This window comes from Nothobranchius furzeri, chromosome 14, assembly GCF_043380555.1.
Source record: "Nothobranchius furzeri strain GRZ-AD chromosome 14, NfurGRZ-RIMD1, whole genome shotgun sequence".
NCBI classification, from domain to species: Eukaryota; Metazoa; Chordata; class Actinopteri; order Cyprinodontiformes; family Nothobranchiidae; genus Nothobranchius; species Nothobranchius furzeri.
In genome coordinates this window covers 36,759,072-36,785,778 of record NC_091754.1, presented here as the reverse complement: position 1 = coordinate 36,785,778, position 26,707 = coordinate 36,759,072, and the positions used below count along the sequence as shown (strand labels likewise).

At 44.0% G+C, this 26,707-nt stretch overlaps 1 protein-coding gene across 3 annotated transcripts in view; it reads left to right on the top strand.

The window, feature by feature from the left end:
* Positions 1 to 8,938: 8,938 nt before the first annotated feature.
* Positions 8,939 to 26,707, top strand: part of rbm44 (RNA binding motif protein 44) — a 32,734-nt gene continuing 14,965 nt past the window's right edge. The window contains exons 1-4 of one of the 3 annotated variants that reach the window (XM_070544096.1): positions 8,939 to 9,016; positions 12,563 to 12,708; positions 12,784 to 12,808; positions 12,883 to 12,989. In XM_070544096.1, coding sequence (XP_070400197.1) covers positions 12,570 to 12,708; positions 12,784 to 12,808; positions 12,883 to 12,989 — 271 coding nt within the window. In that variant the 5' untranslated portion in view covers positions 8,939 to 9,016; positions 12,563 to 12,569. Of the gene's footprint in view, positions 9,017 to 12,294; positions 12,495 to 12,562; positions 12,709 to 12,783; positions 12,809 to 12,882; positions 12,990 to 26,707 lie in introns of those variants that run through there. The other 2 variants (XM_015965747.3, XM_070544095.1) reach the window with 2 other exon arrangements.

Genomic DNA, 26,707 nt, shown 5'->3' with positions numbered 1-26,707 from the left:
TACTGGATGGTGCAGAGTAAAGACTTACCGGGTTGTGTGGGAATTGGTCAGGATGGATGGATGAATGTGGCAGAGTGATTCAGGAGTCCTATGGAGTGGTGGTGAGAAAATCCTGATGTGTCGAGACCTGAGGCGGGTGAGCAAAAATCACAAAATCACACAAGTCCAAGAGTACAAGAGTTATCAAAAAACCTGATAGCGAGACGAGGGCTGGAAACTACCATACAGTAGCAATCATCTTTATGTTTATGTATTTAGCAGGCGCTTTTGTCCAAAGCGACTTACAAGTGATAATCGGCATGTTTCCCTTGAGGCTAACAATAACAACAACAAGAACAACAACAACCAATTTCCAGTCAGCCGTAGGTGGCAGTGAGGCAGCATGATGAATCATGGAGAGGAGGGAACAAGGAGTGGATGGTAGAGAGGGGGGGACGGGTGCAGGGAGGGTGCTTGTTTAGAAGATGCTCTCTGAAGAGCAGGAGTTTCTTGAAAATTGAAAAGTAAGCCCCTGTTCTGGAAGTGCTTGGTAGGTCATTCCACATTTGTGGAACGATGCATGAGAAGAGTCTGGATTGTCCTGAGCGTGGTGTAGGCACTGCTAGAAAGGCTTGAACATGTTGTAGGGATCAAAGGAACAGCGCTAGGCTGGTTTAAATCCTACCTGTCTGATAGATTTCATTTTGTAAATGTACATGACAAATCTTCATACTCCAGGGTTACTTGTGGAGTACCACAGGGTTCAGCGCTTGACCCATTCTTTTTACTATATATATGCTCCCAATTGGTAAAATCAGTAGACAGCATGGGATAAACTTCCACTGTTATGCTGACGATACTCAGTTATATTTATCCATTAACCCTGATGAATCTAATCGGTTAGGTAGATTACAGGCTTGTCTTGAGAACATAAAAAATTGGATGACTCTTAACTTCTTGCTTTTAAATCAAGACAAGACGGAAGTTCTCATCTTTGGACCAGAAATCCAGAAAAGGAAATTGCTTAGTCAATCACCTGACCTGAATGGCATTAAATTAGTCCCCGAGAACAAAGTAAGGAACCTTGGTGTTATCTTTGACCAGGGCATGTCATTCAAATCCCAGGTTAAACAGGTTTGTAGGATTTCCATTTTCCACCTTCGGAATATTGCTAAGATGAAGCATACTTTCCAGGAGTGATGCTGAAAAACTAGTTCATGCATTTATTACATCAAGACTGGATTACTGTAATTCATTACTCTCAGGAAGTCCACAGAATGTAGTTAAAAGTCTTCAGCTTGTCCAAAATGCTGCAGCTAGAGTTCTGATGAGAATTAAAAAGAGAGATCATATCTCTCCTGTCCTAGCTTCCCTACATTGGCTGTCTGTTAAATTCAGAATAGATTTTAAGATCCTTCTTCCCACATATAAAGCTCTTAATAATCAAGCTCCATCATACATCAGAGATCTGATTGTTCCATATGTTCCTAACCGAGCACTTCGCTCTCAGACCGCAGGTTTACTGGTGGTTCCCAGAATATCTAAAATTAGGATGGGAGGCAGATCTTTTAGTTATCAGGCTCCTCTCCTGTGGAACCAGCTCCCAGCTTTAGTCCGTGAGGCAGACACCTTGTCTACTTTTAAGACTTGGCTTAAAACATTTTTATTTGATAGGGCCTATGGTTAAAATCTGATGTTAGCCCAGATCTGGACAAGTGGGGGAGTAGAGGGAGGTGGAGTGTACAGACGGTAAAGACGGCTCTCCCTTGCCCTGCCTCCAACATGCCTCCATCTAAAAACGCTAGGTTATCCAGAGTTATCTCTGTAGTTATGCTGCTATAGGCTTAGGCTGCTGGAGGATACACTGACCACTTTTCACACTCGACTACTTTCTTCTACAATCTGCTCTTTAACTGTATTATTTTCTGCAATTTCAGCTGTTAACTTTATTTTTTCTCTAAGTGTTTTTCTCCCCAGAAGAAACTACAATGATGTTCTGCTGAGCTGTGGTGGCCTCATGGAGGGGGCCATCGTCTAGCACACTGCTGCTAACCACTTAAACATTCTTCCTCTCCTGATAATAACTTTTTGCTTTCCTTGACGTTGGATGTGCTACTACTAGTTCACCCGTTTCATTATAGATTCACTAGGATAAATACAATAAAGTTTATCTCTCGCCAAATAGAAGATTTACTAAGAAATCACAATGTAACCATAGACACATTGTGTGTGTGTGTGTGTGTGTGTGTGTGTGTGTGTGTGTGTGTGTGTGTGTGTGTGTGTGTGTGTGTGTGTGTGTGTGTGTGTGTGTGTGTGTGTGTGTGTGTCTGCTCTGTCTTCTCGATCCCCAGTGAGTCGTGGAGGATGGCTGCTTATACTGAGCCAGGATCCTCTGGAGGTTTCTTCCTGTTAAAAGGGAGTTTTCCTCTCCACTGTTGCTATATGCCTACTTAGTATGAGGGTTGCTGTAAACAGCAATTTGCTGGGTTCCTTATATAGGAAAATTTTTTGATTGGCTTAATGAACTGACCTGTATTGGAATGTTTATTATGTGAAGTGCCTTGAGATGACTTGTCGTGATTTGGCACTATATAAATAAAATTGAATTGAATTGAAATGAATAGCCGACGATCCTGTGATGACCAGAGCGGCCAGGCCGGGATGCAAGCCTTTGCAAGAGGATTCGGGTTGATGGGAACCGTACCATCTCGGACTTTGTATGCTAGTGTTAGCAATTTGAATTTGATGCGTGGTGCTAGCGGTAGCCAGTGGAGCTCAATGAACAGAGGGGTGACGTGTGCTCTGTTTGGCTGATTGAAGACCAGACGCGCCGCTGCGTTCTGGACCATTTGAAGAGGTCTCACAGTACAGTCTGGAAGACCAGTTAGAAGGGCGTTGCAGTAATCGAGGTGGGAGTTGACAGTAGATTGCACCAGGAGCTGGGTGGCATGTTGTGTTAGGTATGGTCTGATCTTTCGTATGTTATACAGCGCAAAGCGGCATGAACGAGCAACAGAGGCAACATGATCTTTAAAGGTCAGGTGTTCATCAATCACAACACCCAGATTTTGAACTGCCTTTGAAGGAGCCAGAGATAGGAAGTCATTCTGGATTGAGATATTGTGCTGTATGGATGGATTTGCTGGGATGACAAGTAGTTCAGTTTTAGAGAGGTTGAGTTGGAGATGGTGGGATTTCATCCATTTTGATATGTCAGAGAGACAGTTTGATATTCGTGCAGAGACAGTGTGGTCATCCGGTGGAAATGACAGATAGAGCTGGGTGTCATCTGCATAGCAGTGGTAGGAGAAGCCATGTGATCAAATGATCTCACCCAGTGAGGTGGTGTATACTATGGCAAAGAGAAGAGGTCCTAGTACAGAGCCCTGGGGAACTCCTGTGGTAAGATGGTGCACGGTAGAGGATTGCCCAAGCCAAGATACACTGAATGATCGTCCTGTGAGGTACGATTCAAACCAGGCATGTGCTTTCTCTGTGGTGCCCATGCTAGAGAGTGTGGACAAAGGGAAGCCATGGTTGACAGTGTCAAATGCAGCCGATAAGTCGAGCAGGATGAGCACTGAGGATTTGGCAGTCGCTCTAGCATCTTTTAAGGATTCCGTCACTGCTAACAGAGCATTTTCAATGGAGTGGCCCTTTTTGAACCCAGATTGGTAAGGGCCAAGTAGGCAGTTTTGTGAGAGGTATTCTGGGATCTGCTTGAAAGCCATCCTTTCAATTATTTTGGACAGAAAAGGAAGGAGAGAGATAGGTTGGTAGTTCTCCACATGATTTGGAGGAAGAGATGGTTTTTTCAGCAGCGGTTTACCCTGAGCATGCTTGAGGGAGGTGGGAAATATACCAGATATCAGTGAAGCGTTGATCACATGTGTGACTGCTGCGGCTACTGTAGGAGCAATAGCTTGGAGCAGCTTAGTCGGAATGGGGTCAGGTGGGCATGTGGTGGGGCGGCTGCACGTGAGAAGCTTGGACACACAGTTCTCAGTGAGAGGGGAAAAAGAGGAAAATGACGCAGTAGGGCTTGAGATGGTTGGGCTAGAAGGAGTTTGTGGTAGTGAATGTTCAGGAGTGGCCAGTTGAGTAAACTGTTTGCTTATAGCGGCGACAATGGCACAGGAGTTAAGTGCTCGCCCCGTAATCGGAAGGTTGCAGGTTCCAGCCCCACTCAGTCTGTCGCTGTCATTGTGTCCTTGGGCAAGACACTTAACCCACGTTGCCTGCTGGTGGTGGTCGGAGGGACCGGTGGCGCCAGTGCTCGGCAGCCTCGCCTCTGTCAGTGCGCCTCAGGGCAGATGTGGCTACATCGTAGCTCATCCCCACCAGTGTGTGAATGTGTGTGTGAATGGGTGAATGACTGATTGTGTTGTAAAGCGCCTTGAGGGGCTCCAGGACTCTAGAAGGCGCTATATCAAATACAGGCCATAGCTGCCACTTTGTCAGTGAAGAATGAGGCAAAGGTGTCAGCTGATAGATTGTTGGTTGGAGGTGGAGATGGAGGGTTGAGCACAGTTTTGAATGTTGAAAATAGTTTCTGAGAGTCAGTAGAGCTGAGAATTTTGTCAGTGTAGAAAGCTTTCTTTGCATCAGTGATGCTGGCAGAGAATAAGGACAGTAATTCATGAAATTTCAGTTGATCACCAGGATCTTTTGTTTTGCGCCATTTCCGTTCTGCAGCTCTAAGATTGGTGCGTAGAGACCAGAGGGTATCAATTAGCCAAGGGTGCGACTGAGAGGATCTAGCAGGTCTAGTGGCTAAAAGGCACAAGTTGTTAAGACAAGAGCAGAGTGTGGAGTAGAGTGACTCGGTGGCATTATTCACTTCATAAGCAGAGAATGTGCTGGGAGATGGAAGAGTGGAGGCAACAAGAGAGGAGAAGTGGTTGGGTGCCAGATTGCGGAGGTTGCGGCGGAATGAGACCATTGGGGAGGAAGCAGTGGACCTTCCATGTAGAGTCATGCTGAAATGGATTAAGTAATGATCGGAAAGATGCAACGGTGTGACAGAGATTGTGTCTATGGCACAATCATCTGGCATCCAGCTATGTTCTCCATCCATCTTAAATAGCAGACCCGCTGATTGCTGACCAGGTGCAGCTGCAGCTCCCTCTCCTGCAAACATACACTCAAAGATAGTTTGGCGAGAGGAGTACTCACCCCGGCTCATGACGACAAATTTTTGTCCTAAGTTAGAAACCCTGTTGCATGATTTTCCAGTGCTCCTTTAAAAACTGTATTATTTGTTTGTTTTATTTGACAGGGACAGTGCATGAATTTCAGCCGTACCAGAATTAGCTATAAACTAAATCTCATCTGTAGACCGTGGGCAGGAAGAAATAAAACACAATACAATTAATCCAGCAGCACATATACCGCAATACATTATCACGTAAAACAGGCTTGTAGAGTTTGCTGTTAAAAGTCCCTATAAAGACATAACAAAAAATATACAGTAATTTAAAACAATACCGTGTTATTATGGCAAAAATTATTTAGAGGGGTTATGGTTAATGGGTCCATGATTTGTTTGCTTAGACTACTGTAACTCTCTTTTCACGTGTCTGAGCAGAACCTCCCTGAACCGTCTACAGGTGGTTCAGAATGCCTGTGCTTGGCTTCTGACCAAGTCCTCCAAACACACCCACATCACCCCGCTTCTCCTCCAGCTTCACTGGCTGCCAGTCAACTTCAGGGTTCATTTCAAGATCCTGGTTCTGGTCTATAGGGCCTTACATGGACAAGCACCATCTTACATTGGTGATCTTCCTAGTCCCTAAACCCCCAGCAGGTCCCTGAGGTCCAGTGATCAAAGCCTACTGGTTGTGCAGCGCACCAGGCTAAAGACCAAAGGTGACAGATCATTTGCTGCTGTGGCCCCCAGACTCTGGACCTCTCTCCCCCTGAGCCTGAGATCAGTGGACTCAGTGGTCTCCTTTAAAAAGCAGCTGAAGACTCACCTGTTCAAGCTGGTTTTGTATGACCTTCTTCACCACTCTCTCTTTATTCTGCTCTCCCCACCTATTCCACCTTCCTCAGGATCCACTGATTTCCCTCTTTCCTGTTCACTCTCTCTCTTTGTTAACATTTTTAATCACAATTGTCTATTTTTGTTCATTTTAAATATATTTTTAACCATTTTCTAAATGTTTTTTTACATTTTCACATTTTTTGCTTTTGTGAAGCGCCTCGTGATTTTTATCTTGAGAGGTGCTATAGAAATGATATTTTCTTCTTCTTCTTCTTCTTCTTCTTCTTCTTCTTCATCTTATTTTTAAAACCAGTGAATGTACTACGTACTGTATCTGATCTCCTTTGGCACTGAGTCCCAGGACTTGGAGGCTCTAATAGAGAATGCTGATTTGCATAACTCAGTGGTCAGAACCGTACAGCACAGTGACCTCCACTGGTCGCTCTGGTTCTCCTACTGTCATGAAGTAATGATAGGAACGCCTCAAATGGAGGTGCAGCCAGATTATTCATTACTCTATACGCTAAACAAGCATTAATGAAACATAAAATCATCAGAGGTCTTTGAGAATTTGTTTATAAATAGTGTTTCCAATGGAGCAAGTATTGTGTTTCCTGTCTGTGACCAACTCGTGATGCAGTGTGTAAAACATGAAAAAATCATGCTAAAGGTAACTGATTACGAATGTGTCTAAAAGATTTTAAGTTACATTTAAACGGATTGTGAACCTGCTTTATATGTTTCTGAAAAGACAACCGAGAGCCAAGAGTAACTCCCAGATATTTAAACTGACACAGTCTGAATTATTTCCCCATTTAATCACATCTGGCTGATTTTCGTTTCTCATACTGAAACACATACATGCAGTCTTACTGGTGTTAAGTCTCAGGCAGGAATTCTGCAGGAACTCCTCGTAGAGTTGTGGCTCTGCTGCTCCCTAGTCCTTCCCTCTTCTCGATGTGCATGCTCTACATGCACTGTACAGAGTGTTCATGTTTTTTTAATTCAAAATCAAAAATACTTAATCAATCCCAGAGGGAAATTCAGTGATGAAATGATGAAATTCTATTTCAATATCATTAACATTTCCTTTTGTGGGCAGATACCAGGTACCAGCAGGAAGTCTGGTTTCGGGCAGATAACTGCTGATTGCTCCACTTAGGTACCAGTATCTGATCTCAGGTTTGCCAGTGATTTGGCTGAGAAGCTTCAGGTGCAAGCAGAACAAGAGCAGGGGCAGAGTATCACCTTACTGACTAGTTCAATCAGCTCTTTCTGTTCCCTTTGAGTTTCCCATGAGGCTTGTCCTGTTTTAGAGTTCAGCTCTGTCATGTTCTCTGTCCCTTTGTTCCCCAGCCCCTCCAGTTCCCTCTCCAGGTTTTCCTCTTGTGTCCCATTATTATCCCCAGCCCTCTGTAGACTTCCCTCAGGTGTCCTTCTATCATTCCCCATTCCTAGTCAATCTTAATTTAGTCCTCCTCATCAGTCTAGTTATTAGTAGTTTATTTTTGGCCCTCAGTCTTTAGGTTTAGTTTGATCCTTGTGTTATAGGTTAAGGTTTTCTGTCATCCTGCTTGTTTCTTTCCCCCTCAATTAGATTGTTGTATGCACCAGCCTTCCCTCCAGATCTCTCTACTCACACCTGTCACCTGTTTCCCTGATTGTTTCCCCCTGTGTATATAACCCTGTCTGTGTCTTTCAGTGTTGGATCATTGCATGTGTCAGCGTTGGTCTATCTGTCTCTCCCCAGTTTCTCCTAGTCCGTGCTCATGAATGAGCTTCTGTTTTGTTTTTTGAGCGTTCAATGTGTTTTGGAGATTTAGTCTTATTCTTGCGTTTTTGGATTTGGCACCTCCTTTAAAATAAAAGATTATTTATGCTGCTGAAGACTTCTCCTGCCTTGAGTTGTTCTGGGTTCTGCAATTTTGTTTCCACCTCCTCCATCCTGATCGTGAAAAGCTCATCTTCAGGATTGATCAGCGTCTGTGTTTTATTCTAGTCAGTCCAGTTATTGTCTGGTCTTCCTTGTAACTGTTGATCAGAGGTGCTTGGCTCCTCTGGTGTTACTGCTAATCCTGAAGCCCACCTCTTCTTTTTGTTCTATTCTACTCTCTCCACCTCTCCTCAGGATCCACTGATTTCCCTCTTCCCTATTCACTCTCTCTCTTTCTTAACATTTTTTTAATCACAATTGTCTATTTTTTGCTCATTTTAAATATATTTTTAACCATTTTCTAAATTCTTTTTTTATATTTTTACATTTTCTGTTTTTGTGAAGCGCATTGTGATTTTTATCTTGAGAGGCGCTATAGAAATGATATTTTCTTCTTCTTCTTTTCCTCTAGTCGGCGTTACTTTGCACTCAGGAACAACAAATCTACCATAGAGCATATCTCCATCAGTGGGACAACGTGGCACAGGAGTTAAGTGCCTGTATCGTAACTGGAGGGTTGCGGGATCTAGTCCTGCTTTCTATCACAGCCGTTGTGTCCTTGGGCAACACACTTGACACACTTTCTTGCCGGTTATGGTCAAAAGGACAGGTGGCACCAGTATTCAGCAGCTCTGCTTCTGTCAGTGCGCCTCAGGGCAGATGTGGCTCATCACTAATCTGTGAATGTGTGTGTGCATGGGTGAATGACTGGGTGTATTGTAAAGTGTCTTGGGTGGTTGTAGAACCCTCTAAGGCTCTAGTTAAAACACGCCATTTACCATTAGTACTAAAGATGCTCCTTTTGCCCTACAGATGCTGATGGAGGAGTACAGTACAGTTTCATTTTCTAAATTCTTTATTTTTATATTTTACACTTTCATGTTTTTGTGAAGCGTCTCGTGATTCCTATCTTGAGAGGCGCTATAGATGTACCTGCCAGCTGAGCAGCTGATGGCAATGACCCTTAATTGGCTCACAGGATTTATATAAGCCACACCCTTCCAGAGAAAACTGCTTGGGTTGATTTGTTTGTAGAGAAGATAACACTGTTTGAAGTATTGAAATTATGTCTTTAGCCTAAATTCACCTCAGCTGCACATTGCTGACTGCATCCCCACGTAAGTTTTGCTGTATTGACGCTTTTGTTTGGGTTATTAGTTTGACACTCTACAGTCATTGTTTGTTTTTCTTGTCCATCACCTAGTCAAATCTACAGATAAAGCAGCTTTGAGGAATTATTGTTTTGTTTAGCACCCTTGGCCAGCGGAGCAAGGTAAATGTGGGTGAATGTGAGAATATAATCTATTTCTGTTATGACATCAAAGTTGTGTTCACCTTTTATTTATGCTTTGTGTATCTCTAAACAGTTTTCACGGTGCAACTCATGGAGTGAAGTCCAAGGCATTGGACCAGAGAAACTAATAAAAGTTCATGGTGCCAGGGGCAGCTACAATAGAAAAGATCTTTTCTTCTTCTACAGTGAGGGTCAGAGGTAGCTGCATGGTGTCTAGCTTCAGAGAAATTGGTGGATGTTGAAACCAGGGCTGTGGTAGGGCCGGAGGAGGTCTGGAGTGGCGGAGAAGTTTGTTAAAGTGGTGCAGAACATGGATGAGAGCTAGGAGACAGCCGTGAGGTGTGCTGGAAGAGGGACGACGGAGTTGAAGGTGATGCACTGTATGCAACTCTGGCCCTTATGTAGCCAGGTATCACACATCAAAGATCTGTGGCCTGGTTCGGTTCGGCCTTGGTAGCATCGGCCCGCCCCTGTGCGGTCAGGTTTTGTTGGCATCATGATGTCTGTGGTTCACGCAGCCTTCTCAGAATGTCTCTGAGCAGGTGGGCGGGGCAAAAGCCGTATGGAGAAGTCTGTGTTGTCCTCCTTAGGTTATTAAATAAACACGCACGCACACACACGTCTTTCTTTCTATCATAGTGAGGACCCTCCATTGACTTCCATTCATTTTGGTGACTCCACAATGCCTAACCCATACCCTAACCTTAATTAAATCTTAAGTCACACCAAACCTCTAAAACCAACTGGTATGCTTGTAACACAGTGAGGCCCACACATGTCCTCACATTGTAGGGAAAAATGGTCCTCTGTAGTAGCAAGTACAAGGACACACACACACGCACGCACGCCAGCCAGCCAGCCAGCCAGCCAGCCAGCAGAAGTCTCACTATGAGTCCAGCACTGCCTGTACAGTGTGAACCAAGCGGCACTGAGGGATAAAACTGTTGCATAACTGAATCTGCACCCACGCCATAATCTAGTTCAGATTTTCCTCCGTTCAGATGAGCGTTGGCTCGAACAAGGCTTCCCTCTAGTGGATGCTCACCTAAGACCCCAGATTTAGGAGTGTGGTCTCCCTATTGCTCTTATGATGAATTTAACCACGTTACCCAGACTTCTCAGCTGTGTTTTGGCCCACATATTTGCTCACACCATCTTCACTTAAAATAATTTGAAGGCATGCATTAATTACTGCATCTATTCTAAGAAAGATCCTGCTATACTTGCTTGGTGTGCAGGTAAAACTAGAATGACTTAAAAAAAAACTGCAAGAAAGACAACCTTTTGGCAGAGTTGGCAGCATCTTCTGTTCAATAAAAAAATGTAAGTGCCACATTTGACTGTGCCCCATGAGATCAGACCATCCTGACTGCAACACGGAGGAGCTGTACATGACTCTGCAGCAAACACACATGCTGTTCCTCACCGCAGCTGAACATGGTGGGAGCAGTGTGGGAGTTGAGAACTAAAGCTGCTCTAGTGCGGTTTTCCCTTTTCAGTGCAAACAACAAAGGAGCTGCACCAACAAAATACAGCTCTGTAAATTTAGCTGGGAAAACAACCCTGATGGGGGCTTGGAGTTTAAACATGCTCCGTTTGTCTGACTGAGAGAGTACTTTGTATGAGTTCTCTGTTGGTTCAGGGACTTGTCTGATTTCTGATGATTGTTGCTTAAATTCTTCAAGTTTATTACTTTTTGTATTGCTAGACCTCAAGTTGCACTCACAATAATTCGGCTATCTCTGCATGCTTTTGTCAACGAGGTCTAAAGATGGTTTTTCCCATGATGCATTTTAACGGGTAATTTGACAAGGTTCTAATGTGTTAGAAGTGTATTGAGAAAGAAATCCCAAACTAAGATTAGTTTAACCAGAGCATGATTAGGAGAAGACAGACAACTATAACCTCCTGACCTTCTGACCCATCAGAACCTCCAACGTGGTTCTGATTGCTGCAGCAAGAAAAAAGCAAACACACGCCAGTCCAGCCAAACGGCAGCTTCCTGTTGAATACACAAAACCGGTGTGCAGCAAAAACACCTGAAACTTGTCTGCAAGTTTGATCAAAACAAACGTGGGGGATGGCTCTCAGTTATTCTGCCCTTTGCTGGAATCAGCTCCCCTCAGACTTTGGCTTGGCTTTTCAGGAGCCTTCTGTTGGTCATTTTTGTTCTGTTCCCAACTTTCGTTCTTTCTTTCTGTCCATGTGTTTTAAATATGACGGTTCCAGACTGGACTCAGTTTAATTAAATATAATAATTAATTCTACAGGTGTGAGCTGAATTTGATGGACATGAGTCCATAGTTCTACAGCTGCAGCACCTCTTGGGCTACATTCACAAGGCAGGTCTTAATGCGAATTTCCAACTTTTTTTAGCCGAGTTCCAATTTTTTGGCTGCTCACATTTTAATTTAAATGCAACCACCATCAGAATGGTTGTGATCTAACCATGATGGGACCCTTGTGAGCAGCACACTGAAGTGTATGGTGGTGGTCAGAGGGACCGGTGGCGCCTGTGCTCGGCTGCCTCGCCTCTGTCAGTGCGCCCCAGGGCAGCTGTGGCTACATCATAGCTCATTACCATCAGTGTGTGAATGTGTGTGTGAATGGATGAATGATGCACTGTAGTGTAAAGTATCGGAGTCCTTACTCTGAGAGGCGCTATACATGCGGGTCATTTATCATTTATATGGATGTGGCAGTTTGTCTGTCCAGTCCAAATTCTGGTGCAGTCAGCAATAAATGGGAGCTTTTTTCGTCCATTGTCTACATTTACCTGCCTGTCTGACTCTGGTGACTTCGGTTGGACGAATTGTGACCCTATTAGGGGAATCGCTCTATAAAAAATGAAAAAATAAAAAAAAACATGAGACAATGAATGTTCATCTTTAAGACCACGTGTATGACTGGTTTAAGTTAGATTCGTGCTGTATAAGCTCATATAGGCGGAAAAGTCAAGTGTGATCTGGGCTCTGAGTTGTTATCATTACTGGTGGTGTGTTCACAAACAAACAAACAAACAAACAAACAAACATTAGGGTACAGTTTTAGTTTAAACCTGCCATCAGTGCACAAATTGTTACAAATTATCCTGCAGCTACAAAAATAATAAAGTTAATGAGACCTCGTGATTATTTTATTTTGTTATTTAGGGACAGCTTCAAATTTACACTCTCACTTCCGGGCTGTCCATCACACACGTGTTGGGTCCGGTTGGGTCCTAGCGACGCCAGTGGTAGGTCACTGGGAGGAAACGCTCCGACCAGTAGAGGAAACGTTGTTTTTAATTTGCAACTTTTACGGTAATTTATGTAACTTTGCAGAAACGGAATCACAGCACAGCTGCTAACGGCAATTCTCTTTTACCAAGCTGTCCCATGGCCGGTTTTCAGTCCGGGTGGCCGGGTCGTCCAGGCACTGTGTTCTACGAGGAGCCCGTTTCCATCCCGGGTTACATTTTGGATGTGGCGGGCCCACCACCACGCCTTTATTACGTTGAGAGGCGCCGGGCGATGGGTAAGTAGGTAAAGTGATGCTGGTGGTAACAGCTAGCTAGCTAGCTCTGCTGAACTCTGGTTTCTCCTTCAACAGAGCCAAGGAAGTTCCTTCTTCAAAAGTAAGCAACGTTATCACAATTTTTCCAAGTTGGCTGAAAAGAGAAGATAAAACTATTTCTGCACTTTTTTTTAGGTCTTTGTTTGAGTTGGTGGTTAGTCGCCACGTTGTGCGGTTAACGGACCCAGATTTGCTACAGTGGTATTTCAGTTTGTCCCTGGAAGACAAGAAGATCATACAGGGTTGGTTATTTTGATTCCTAAGTTGAATGTGTTTAGTTTTAATACTTTTATACAGTGGTGGCTGGTGAAGGTTTTTGGTGGGTCCATTTTTGCAAGTCAGTTTTTCCGATGCGCTAACCACATATCACCACTAGGGCACACGGAATTACCATTTTTATGCGTCACACAACTTGAAATCGAGGAATCGGTAGCCTGGCCTGCCAGACTCCTCTGTTAATTCTGCACAGAGAAAGGCCGTGTTCGAAATGAGCCAGTTCTGCGGTGATCAGACTAGATCGCTGGTGATCGGTGCGCAGTGCTTGCTGGTTAATTGTGTCCGACTTAATGCCGACTTTCTCTGACGTCATGCATACGTAGGCAACGATAACCTCGTGAGATCAAGGCAGCCGCAGATTTTGGAGCAAGGCGCTGCAGTTGCTCTCCACCGGCTGCAAAACGTAGGGCATGACGGGAAATGCCTGGCTCTCACCTGATTTAAGATCTGACTGGTTCACATTCAGTGGCGGTTGGTCACTAGAGGGCAAAAGCCCCCCCCCCCCCCCCCCCCCCCCAGTTTTCCCCAGTGTTTTAATTTTATTTATTTTTTAAATAAAAATTAAACAATAATCACATATTCTAAGTCAATTGTGTGTTTTGTAACAAAAACAAATTAATCCACCAAATTAATTGGTGAGAAGCTCCCTGCCAAGCGGCCACACTGATGACAGCTGTCACGGAAGTGACAGCTTGTTGTGACAGCTCTCACTGATGGTGGATTTCACGCCTTTTTATTTCCCTTCTAATCTCTTTTTTTAAAGAAGACTGGTTTTAACTGATTTTAGCCCAAGAAAGCTTTTAAGGACCTTCTTTTATCTGGCACATTTTAACTGGAGTTCGGACTGCTTTTTAACTGGAGTTCGGACTGCTTTTTACCTCACAATGGCTCCACTCACCTGCAGTCCTGGGTGTGACGGATGCCACAAACTTTCTCAGAAGGTTTTGGAGCTTGAGCAGAGGATCTACACGCTACTTCAGATCCAGGACCACGAACGGGACGTGGATATCATCTTTGGCCATACACTCGCCGCCGCCGATAGCGCTCAATTGGCGGATACCATTCCGTACCAGCCCGGCGGGGCTGTGGATGGTGGACCTACCGCTGGTTGTCCAAGCGGCCTCGGGGCACCGGAGGCCCGAGAAATAACTGCGGAGGAGGCAGAAAGGGCACGCTGGCTCCAGCAGGGAGCCAAGCCGAAATTCCCCCTTTACTCCACTCCAACGCTCCAGGGTGCCTGGTCGACGGTTGGCCGCGGTGGGGGGGCCCGGAGCTCCAGCCATCGATCTGCTCCATTTGGCCTCCCACTCACCAACCATTTCGCTCTACTGGAGAAGGACTTCCCTCCGCTGACGGCCTCTGGGCCCTGTAGCTCCACGGTACCATCCTCCGATTCCATCGAGCCGCCGCAGGAGCAGCTGTCGGACGCCGACGGCCATCCACGTCCCGCCCAGCTCTGGGCTGCAGCCCCAGCACGGCGAGGAGTTGCCACCCTCACCCCAAACCCACGGAGGGAGCCCTCGTCCCAGGGGAACCGCTGCAGTCCCGGGGAACCGCTGAACAACATCCAGCAGGTCCCGGACGGATCCTCTGCTCCAGCCGACCCGCCATCAAGGACCCTCAACATCGGAGATTCTATTATCAAACACGTCAGGATGAGTGGAGCCGTCACTCACAGTTTTCCCGGAGCAAAAGTCATGGACATTGCCAAACGGATCCCAGAGCTCATCCACAATCACCCAACAGTGAGTAAAATAATAATCCCCGCTGGCACCAACGACACCCGCATGCAGCAGTCTAAACTCCTCAAGCGTGATTTTATTCATCTTTTTAACTTGTTAAAAAGCACCCATCTGTGTGTTTTTACCTCTTTCCCATCCCCACGGTTGACAGAGGAATTGGACGCTTTAGCCGAATTTTATCTTTGAACACCTGGCTTTCTTCTGTCACTGTGCAGCACAACATTGCTTTTATTGACAATTTTAACATTTTTTGGGGCAGGAAGCATCTGTTTGGGCCTGACGGACTCCATCTAAATAGACAGGGTACCCACACACTTAAAATGAGCCTGGCCTGCCCACGACCACCTTTACCCACCACACCACCCCCAGCTGCCCCCACGCCCCAACCTCCTCCCCCCACATCATGATGTCCCACTGGTCCAGGATCCTATGAACCCAGTTATGATTTTAACAGTAACCCACATATCGGACTTGGACCCTTGCACACCTCTCACATTCCTGTCATCAGCAGAGAGCGATCACATAAACATAAAACTAACCGGGCTAATCTTAATAATCTTAAACAGTTGTCAATAATCTCACCCCCAGTAAATCACACAGTCACTCCACCTTTAGTTACTATCAATATGGCTCTTTTAAATGTTTGCTCTCTGCTGAACAAAACTTTTATTGTAAATGACCTCATTTTAGATAATCACCTTAAATGTGTATTTTTGACAGAAACATGGTTGAGTTCAGATGCTCCTGCTGTTCTCACAGAGGCCTCCCCACCAAACTTTAATTTACTTATTCAATAAGAAATGGAAAAAAGGGAGGTGGAACTGCTCTTATAAGCTCTTCCACACTTTCCGCAAAACATGTTTTATTTGATAACTACACCAAATTCGAATATTGTGCAGCCATTTTCAGCGATCTTCAGATTTTATGTGTTACTCTTTATAGGCCTCCGAGGCACAGTGCACTTTTTATACAGGAATTTTCCGAGTTTTTATCAATTGTGCACAACTCTTTTGATAGTATTATTTTAGCTGGTGATTTTAATTTACACATACATGACCCTGCAGACCATTTTACCACTGAATTTTTAAACATTTTGAGTTATATGGATTTTACACAACATGTTGCACAACCAACCCACGACAGAGGACACACCCTGGACTTGGTCATCACGTATGGTCTGTCCACCGGTGTGTCCTTTGTCGTGGATTTAGCGATCTCAGATCATTTCTGTGTGTTTTTTGGCATTACCAGCATAATTCAGCAGGAGACCTCTGTGAGAACTGTAATGAAACGCCATCTAACCCCTGAAGTGGCTGCTGGTTTTCTGGAAACTTTTAAAAAGATCCCTCCTATTAATTCAAATGCCCCCTGTGATTTTATCTTCAATGATTTTAACAGCAGACTTAAATCTACTCTGGATTTGCTCGTTCCACCTAAGATTAAAAAGCTACAGCCAAAACCGGCTTCCCCTTGGAGCAATGAAACCTTAAAAATGTTAAAGATCTTGCAGGGCGGCAGAGAGAAAATAGAGGAAATATGAGAACACAATTAATAAACAAATATACACTGAATTTTTAAAATCATACAACAAAGCTGTCAGAAATTCCAGAAATAATTACTTTTCTAAAATCATCTCGGAACACAAAAATAATCCCAAAATTCTGTTTTCTACAGTCACAAATATTTTGGGTCGTGAATTTAGTTCTCTCCAGAAAACCCCCTCGGACTCTCTCTGTGAGGAGTTTGCAGCCCACTTCAGAGGGAAGGTAGACACCATCAGACGTAACATTTTTTCCTCCCAATGTCATGCTGCTCCCGATCAATCTGAGAGTGTGTGTCTACCTGAGGAAGCACTGGACAGTTTTGTCTTGGTTGAAGTTGAGACTATTGATAAAGTTTTCTCCTCAGTGAGGCCCACCACATGTGTTCTGGACCCTATTCCCACAAGGTTTTTTAAACAATGTTATGACTCTTTTAGAGATGAGATTTTAACTTTGATGAACTGTTCCCTTCAGACGGTGGTCTTTCCTGCTGCTTTTAAACGGGCGGTGGTCAGACCCCTGTTGAAGAAGAGCAATTTAGATTTTAACGATTTAAACAATTTTCGTCCGGTATCCAACTTACCATTTTTAAGCAAAATTTTAGAGAAGCTTGTTTTAATACAACTTAACGATTTTATCAACCACCAACATGTCCTAGAGAAATTTCGGTCTGGTTTTAGGGTGAACCACAGCACTGAGACGGCCCTTCTGAAGATTTTAAATGATTTTAGAACAAATTATGATGCTCGGAGGGCAACAGTGTTGGTTCTGCTGGATCTAAGCGCTGCCTTTGATACAGTATACCACACTATTCTTTTAACCCGTTTAAAATAGATCGGCCTCTCTGGTGCGGTTCACAGTTGGTTCACTTCCTACCTCACAGACAGGACTTTTATGGTGAGTCTGGATACCTGTTCCTCTGGGGTCCACAGCATCACATGCGGGGTGCCTCAGGGATCAATTCTAGGCCCAGTGCTTTTTAACCTCTATATGCTCCCTCTGGGCAGCGTCATCAGGAGACACGGGGTGAATTTCCACAGTTACGCTGACGATACACAGTTGTACATCTCCGTGTCTCCTGATGACGCACAGCCAATGGAAACACTTTTTAATTGCATTTTAGGTATTAAATCATGGATGACTGAAAACTTTCTCCAGCTCAACCAGGGCAAAACTGAAGTTTTAGTCATCGGTCCTGAGGCCCAGAGAGAGAAACTTTTACCTAAACTACAATCAATGTCTTTTTATCCATCACTACAAGTGAAGAATCTGGGCGTTATTTTCGACTCTGAACTGACTTTTATCCCCCACATTAAAAACATCACAAAAATAGGTTTTTACCATGTTAAGAATATCGCCAGAGTCCGACCCATTCTCTCTCGGGCCAATGCGGAGACGCTAGTGCATGCTTTTATAACCAGTAGAATTGATTACTGCAATGCCCTGCTTTCTGGTCTTCCCAAAAAGAGCATCTCAGGTTTACAACTCTTACAAAACTCAGCAGCACGTGTCCTGATGAAGACCAGGAAGCGGGAGCACATCACTCCGGTTTTAAAATCACTGCACTGGCTCCCTGTATGTTTCAGGATCGATTTTTAAGGTTCTTTTAATGGTTTTTAAGTGTCTTAATGTTCTTGGGCCTTCTTATCTTTCAGAAATGCTTACTGTATAAACCCTCGCGGTCTCTGCGCTCCTCTGGCAGCCGTCTCCTAGTTATCCCTAAAGTTAAGACTCACACCCACGGCGAGGCGTCCTTCAAGTATTACGGCCCTCGCCTTCGGAACAGGCTGCCGGAGGACCTCAGGTCCGAAGGGAACATCCAGGCTTTTAAGAATAGGCTCAAGACCCACCTTTTCAGCTTAGCTTTTAACTGATCAATATTTATCTATAAATACATATTTATCTCTTTTATTATTTTAATCATTTTATCTACATCTTAGTGTTTTTACATGATTATGTTTTCTTTTACTATCTTTATAATCACTTTTTATCAGTTACTTTTTATCATTATTAGCTTTTATTATTTTATGTTATATATCTTAAATCCTCCAGTGTTTCCTCTGCGGAGCCCTCTGCCTTGGGGCCGGTGGTCAGGGGCAGCGGCGGCCGGGGCGCTCCTCGGGTAGTGCCCGGGCACTGGTGGGGATTTCTGCCCTACGCCACTGGACGTCATGGGCTGGTGTCTTGGCTGCTGCTGTGGATCTGTTGCTGCCAGGGCAGATGGCTCCGCTGATGATGTGTCGTTCATTACTTGACCCATCTGAACTCAGCCTATTGTTTACTCTGGTGTTCACGAGTGTGTGTGTGTGTGTGTGTGTGTGTGTGTGTGTGTGTGCATGGACGAGTGTGCGGGTGATTGTATGTCCACTTTTGGAAGTTGGGTGCGGGAGGGGAACTGTAATTTTTAATTGTTTTATACTTGGGGAGGGGGGCTGGGATGGGAATGTGGGATCTATGGGGCCATTTTAATCTGTAAAGCACTTTGAGTTGCATTTTTTGTATGAAAAGTGCTGTATAAATAAAGTTGATTTGATTTAAGCGGTGGAGGCGACAGAAAGATCGCCCAAGCGGCAGTGAAGCAGCCAGCCAATAGACCCTTTTACTACCTACGTCATCAAAAGTTGCGCGCGCAGCCTGGCAACGAGAGTGAAGACTTCCTCATTCACACTCGATACTAAAACAGCATTTTAAACCCTTTGTTTTGAAGTTCTGAGCACATAAAAATGTCGGGTTATTGCGTGTATGGATGCCAGAATCCCTTCTCTTCAAGCAGTGGACTGAAACTTTACAGAATTCCGAAGGGAGCACATCCATTTCAACAAAATCGGAGGCGTCTGTGGCTGCAGGCCATCAAAAGGGTTGATGAAAACTGGACGGAAAACACGATCCGAAATGCTCGAGTTTGTAGCGCCCATTTTATATCAGGTAAGGTAATTATGTACTAAGATTACATATAAATTTATACGCTTTATTTCATGCTTCAAATTAACATTTCATTCTAATTCATCTGCATTTTCCCACTGCATATTAGTATAAACTGTATTTCTCCGAAATTAACACGATTGTACTCCGAGCACGCTATAAAAAGAAACCTATGCTATACTCACCCTGCCATGCAGGTACAGTTGGCTGTGAAGACGTAGTTCTCTGGTTTGTTTACTATGACCCAAGCCTCGTACATAGCAGTCTTGTGTCCTTGTCTTTGGCTAGGAAGGACTTCTGCCTTCAAGACGCAAAACTCAGAGTCTATGTCGTGATATTTTACTTTCTGTACATGGCCACAGACAACATAGTTGTATGCATCTAACGATTTGTATGCCCGTAGCTTCTCACGTGTGTACTTACTGGGCCTCTCCACTAAAAACGTATATATATCGGGCCACTGGATATCTGGCCACACACCTACATCTTCCACCCATTCCGTAATGCCACAGGGATCCGGGAGTCTGTTGCCATTCGTTAAAGTAAGTTTAATAATATAACATACAAGATCTGCCGGTGATAACCCCGCAGCGTAGCTTGATAAAGCCTGAAACAACGCCATTCTCTGTTGCCAAGCTGCGCGCGCATTCTCGCTGACGTCATATTGTTTACAAACAGTAAAAGGGTCTATTGCTGACAAGAAATTCAAACGCATAGCAATGGGAATGCATCCAATCAGCGTTGTCGATTCGGAAGCCCGAAGGGCGGTAGAGCTATCGCCCAAGGCTGTTCGTTGATGTTCGGGTTGAGCTTGACAGTCTTGACTACTCGAGCAAGGTATTTGGTGGTGACGCAGATGCAGTGATGGACGTGAGTGGGCCTACAACGAGCATGGATACCGAATCTCAGCAGCCACTGAATTCAGTTCGGTCTCTTCTCCAGTATCCGTTCGAGAGGAGAACAATGGTTGAAAAACTTTATGTCAAAGAGCTTGGACCAGATCAGCCCGATGTAAAGATAAGCCAGCAGGACAAGGAGAAGGGTAAACTGTACACACGAGGCTTCTCCCGAAACTGGTACACCAGGAAGGCTTGGCTAGCTGGATGCAATCACGCTAATGCATTACTTTGCTTTCCGTGTTTGTTATTCAAAACGAATGTGACAGATGAGGCATGGATTGAGTCAGGAGTTACAGACATGAAACATTTTTCTGAGAAGGTGAAGAAACACGAGTCATCCCGGGCACACATGGACAACACGGTGAAGCTAGCCATGCTAGGCAGAGCTAACATTGCCATGCAGCTCGACGAGGGGCACAGGCTTGCAGTGAAGAAACACAATGAAGAAGTGGATCGGAACCGTCACATTTTGTCCAAGATAATTGACTGTGTTAAATTTTGTGGAGCATTTGAGCTGGCTTTGCGTGGCCATGATGAGACTGAATCCTCAGACAACCCGGGCGTCTTCAGGGACCTAGTGGATATGGTTGCTTCACTTGATAATGTGTTGGAGGATCATCTGAAGACGGCGACAGTTTTTAAAGTCACCTCAAAGACCGTGCAGAACGAGCTGTTGGACTGTATGTTGTCAGTTATTAAAACACACATTCTTGGAGAGGTGAACAATGCAGATTATCTTGCTATTCAGGCAGTTGAGACTACAGACATTTCCACCCGCTGCCAGTTGGTGCTTGTGTTACGGTATCTCGACAGTCAGAACAGCATTCAAGAGCGTTTTCTCGAGTTCATCCTTCTTCAGAATGCAACTGCTGACACGATTTCCACAGCGCTGTTGGAGAGGCTGAGCAAGATCCTCCCTGCTGGAAAAGAGGGAAAACGAATTGCCCAGGCCTATGATGGGGCTGCAGTGATGAGGGGAGCCACAGGTGGAGTGCAGTGTAAGGTGAATGATGTGTACACAAGTGCACACTACATCCACTGCTATGCCCATCAGCTGAACCTCATCATGCAACAGGCAACTTCACACATCCGCAGGATCAGAACTTTCTTTTCAGACCTTGGTGGATTTGCTGCTTTCTTCTCCCGGTCATTCAAGCGAACCGCTGTGCTTGATCAAGTGATGGCGCTCAGACTTCCAGCAACTTCAGCAACCAGGTGGAACTTCCACAGTTGTGCTGTCAACACAGTGTATGAGCACAAGGATGACCACCTCAGATGTTTCCAGATGATCAGAGACTCTGATGACTTTGATCCAATCACTGAGAGAGAGGCAGGAAGCTTTGTGAGAATGCTGGAGGAAGATTTCTGCCTTCTCCTGGCATTAGCCACGTTTACATGCGCATATTTAATCGGATTGAATGCCCATTCAGATTGAAAATTCTGCTTGTAAACATGTCAATCAGAATATTCTGATCCGATTCGGCCCGATCGGATTGAAATTTCAATCCGATTGAGAGAGGTGGTTTATTCCGTTCTTCATTCCGATTGACGTGCATGTACACAGCCATTCGGATTGTTGGGGTAAAATATTGCCCACTGCGCATGTGTGCAACAGCCAGCGGGCCTCTCCGCTGTCATTTGGACTGCCTGACTTCAAAAATGACGGTGTAATTAACGAGCGGCGGCTTTTAAATCCGACAACAAGCCGTCCCGTTTCAGTAATATTTAATTCAGAACTTGCATTTTGTGGAAGTAAAATAAAAATCTGATTATTGCACAAATCATTCGACAAAGATGTTCAAATCTTTACTGGAAATACGCAGGTTTATCGTGGGGGTTGCAGCGCACGGATCCCCGTTTCTGTCAGCTTTGAACACAGCAGCTTCTGCAGCAGGTGATGGAGACACGCTTGTAAAGAACACAGGATAATCTGGGTTTTACAGACCTGATTGGAGGCTGATGTTGGGTAGGAAAACGTCCTCGGTTAAATACTCTGGACGACAGTAAAGTCCGTGTTCGTTAAAAGCACGTAAACGCAGATGACCTGAGATGCGGTTCGTTAATGATGAACACAGGCTTCTAAACTTTCTGAACATCTTCTGTTATTTTGTTTGAACAGATTTTTCTCAACAGTTTCAGCTGATCGTCACATGTTATTAATAATAAGCCACAACAGAGCTCAGTAATAAAACATGAGGCTAACCCCCCCCCCACCCCCCGTCCCCGCTCTGTGCCGCAGCGCAGCGCAACAGCTGTCAATTCAGACCTGCGGACCAGCTGATCAAGAGGCAGACATAACCCTCCCTTATTTTAATCAACAATAAAATGCAGCAAAGCATATATCTGCAGTTATTCACTGAAGAAAACGTAACTTCTATGAGCTAAATAAAAATATTAAATTGAATAAATGGATCAGGAAAGCAGGAAGAATAGTTATTTCTGTTTTTACATTTTTCTTTTCGTTTCATGGCGTTTGTTTACAATTTCTTTCGTGAAAGGCAACTCTGCGCATGCTCAACCTATTTAATCGGATTAAATGCTTGGTGCATATGTACGCACGGCATGATCGGATCATTTCAGTTCGTGTCCATGTGAACAGAGATTCGGAAATTCCGATCAACCAAGATTTCAATCGGATTGAGGAAATTTGCCACATGAAAACGCAGCTAATGTTTCACAAGATCATGCCACACGTGGACATGCTGTTCAACCAGCTGCAGAAGAGCAACATTGACTCGGTCTACATCACAGGGGTCATCCAGAGCTTCACCAACAGCATGCAAAAGATCAGGTACATACTTGTTTATTTAATATTATTGTTGTGATGAAATTCTCCAGTATGTTAGTTTCACAAACAGTAATGTGGATGTGGAACTTGTGTCTCATTAGGGACTCCATTCATTCTCTGACTGAGGAATGCAGCGCATCAGTGCAGCAGCAGCCAACAAAGAAACTGAGGACGTCTGGACAGGGAGAACAGCAGCTGGGTGCAGAGGTAAGCTGTGCATTACTTTTCTGTGAACAAGACAATCAGAATCAGAAATCCTTGGTTGTCCCACAAACCGGGACATTTGTTTGATAACATGTACATGTTTAATGTGCAATAACTGTAAAAACTAATTTCAACACACATACTTATTATACATATTTAATCATGTAAATGTGTTCATGTAAATTTGTACATACATCATTCTGATTCCATTTTACTTGTTACACTTCTGCTGCAGCAAACACATTTCCCAGTTTTTGGGACAATAAAACATTTCTGATTCTCAATGAGATGTTTTTACATTTGAAGTAAAAACATCTCATTGAGAATCAGAAATGTTTTATTGTCCCAAAAACTGGGAACTATGACATTTGTAAGAGGATACTGATGACATTATTTCCTATGAAAGTGTTTCCTATGTACTTATCTGTTGTTTGTTATTTATCATATGACAGGTTTGTGACACCATCCTGAACCATGCAAAAGAGCGATTCTCTTTAACCAAGCACCTCGTTGCTGCCACTCTGCTACAAAGTGACTTATTTGTGCAACACACAGCACAGTTCCCAGATGCAGCACTGGCGACCGCTGTAGAGGCCTACCCCATGCTAAACAAAGCTAAGCTCAGAACAGAGCTATCCCTCATCTATGAGAACCATGAGTTCAGGACTTGCACTGGTGCACTGACTCTCTTCCAGTTTTTCATGGAGAACAATCTTTAAAGCACATTCACAGAGACTGTCACTCTTTTGAATATTCTTGTCACCACACCCATGACCACAGCCGAATCAGAAAGGTGCTTTTCTACTTTGAAGAGGATTAAGACTTTCCTGAGGAACACCATGACACAGGATGGGCTGAATGCTCTTGCCATGCTCTCCATGGAAAAAAAGCTTGTCACAAACATTCCTGACTTCAGTAAAAAGGTCATCGAGAGCTTTGCCACTCAGAAGGACAGAAGGGCAAAATTTCTGTACAAATGAGGTATCACACACACACAAATGCATCCACTTGATCTTTGTATAAAGTTGACCTTAGCACAACACTCCAGAAATATTTAACAGTGTAAATTTCTGGCATTTCTTCTAAGTGGTGTTTACTACCATTACTGTAACAGTGACCTGCTCATAATTTTTCGTGTTCACTCAAATGTTGAAATTAAACAAAATGTTTTTGTTACTTGCCTCTTGCAAGTTTATGGTCATGTTATTTTATGTGCAATTTAATGCAGTATTTTTCAACCTTGGTCTGCAAGGCAGCGTGCCAATAGTCAGACACACTTGGATTAATCAGTTTGTCCAATGATGTAAGACAGGAAATAAAAGAGCTGTGCTTAATTCAGGAAATAGTGAAGTTGTGCACAAAGCTCAGAAAGCACAAGTTTGCTTAAAAAAAAAAAAAAGCACAGCCCCACCAAATATATTTTTCACCAGCCGCCACTGTTCCCATTCTGATCCAAACATCCGGTGGTAGAACATGAAATGTTAGTTGGTCACGTATTCTGTAAATCATGTAACGTTGATGATGACAACTAAATAGACCATAAAGAGGAATGTGATTTGTCTTTTGCCACGTTTCCTATGAGCACACTAAAGCTACAGCTGATAAGCTTTACTTATTATTACAGTCATGTCTTCATATACAATATGATATCCACAAGCACGTGAGGATGTGTTTAGGTTGCTAACAGGCAGCAGAATTAAAACTACAAATTAAACAAGTATGAACGCTAACGGGATATCTTCATCCATCGTCACCCGTGAGCCACACATCTCTAATTTCCCTCTGGAATTAATAAAGTATCTTTGAATTGAATGTAGGAAAATCTGTCCAAGTTATACGCCGACTTTCGGCCACTCCCCCGCTGCATCTGTCTGCTCTCGTCTGTTTTCCAGGAGAGGCGCTGCTCAACTCAAACGAGGACAAAGGGTCTGGGAAGTCTTCTATTCAAATAACCCCACCCCATGAGAATTCTAACCGAGCCAATCAGTGCTAAGTGGCATACGTCACACACCATAACGCCGAATTTGTCGAACATGGCAACTGAAGCGGAGTTTGCTGCAGCTCTTCTGGTCTAAATGATTTGGGCACAAAAAGAAGCGCTAAAAGCATTTCTTCTAAAGAAATATGTTTGCGCTGTTGCCAGATGCCATTTTTGACTACAGCTAAAAAAAATACAGCGTCGCGGACGTCACACACAGCGACGCTCAGTTTCTCAAACAACGAAGACAGCGGCGGAGTTCCCTGTGGCTTTTTCCTCTGTTCTAAATGACTTGAATGTCACTAAAACCACAAGTAGAAGCCCTAAAAGCATTTCTTCTAAAAAATAATAAAGATGATTGCACCGTTGCCAGACGCCTTTTTTTACTACAGCTATAAAACTACAGCATCGCGCAGTATAATCGGCATTTCTGTCTTTAATCTGATTGGGTATTTTTTGAGCTGCCTAGTCCCGCCCCCTCATGTGCCTCTGCCTGTGAGTTACCAGACTCTCTGTGCAGAATTAAACAGAGGACGAGTCTGGCAGGCCAGGCTAATGAATTGGTACCAGGTCCATTTCTGAAGCACTGAAGCTTGTATCAAAAGCTGTTCATTACTCAAAGCTTTCTAACCCAGGCCTCCTGGATGACATCTAGTGGCCTTTATTATGAACATCAATTTGAATCAATCTGCTTGCCAAATAATGACAAACTGTCCTTTATTTTATCACTCAGTTGGATTTAGTTTGTTTATTGAATTTTAAAGAAGCATTTTGATACCAAGAAGGCTCTTATTTTAGAACAGGGGAAACACTATTTTAGGTTTTGTGTGAAAATAAGTCCAGGACTACAAGTGCTCTTCACAAAAGTGACGTCATTGAACCAGACACGGAGAAAACTGAGGGAAAATGGCTGTAAGCTCAGCAGACTCCCCACAGGAAGAAAGAACCACCATAAATCTAGCCATGTGGCAAGTAACAGCTACATTAGGGGAGAGGAGATTATGTAGGGCTGCAACGATTCATCGACGTTGTCGACAAATATCGACAATAGAAATGGTCGACAATGAATTTCATTGCCAGCATTGTCGCCAGACGTGTTTTTTCTGACCGAGTGAGGCATCTCACTTCATTACAATCTCTGCCGAGAGTCGCACATGTGCAACAGCTTCTCTGCTGAGCGCCAACTAACAGAAATGGCGTGTCCAACACAGCAGCTACGCATACTGAAACATCTAAAGTTTGGGAGCATTCTAGCCTGGATTCGGCGAATAAAAAGATGACCTGCATTATTTGCAAAGCAGTCCTCTCGTATCACGGCAGCACCTCGCTGATGCATGAACACTTAACGAGAAAGCACATCGGACAGTTGAATGAAACAGTCTGACTCACCTCTAGAAGATTTAAACAACATGATAGCCAATACGTTTTGTTTTGGATGTACATTTTTTAAACGTATTTTCGCTTTAAAAAAAAGAGAGATTTAATGTTATGCCCGACTGTGCCTGACAAAAGTATTTTAATTTTATTTATTCATTTATGTCTGTACTGACTGAGCACTGTGCCCAACTGGTGCTAGACAGGGCATTTTTATTTACTGTTAGTATGAATTG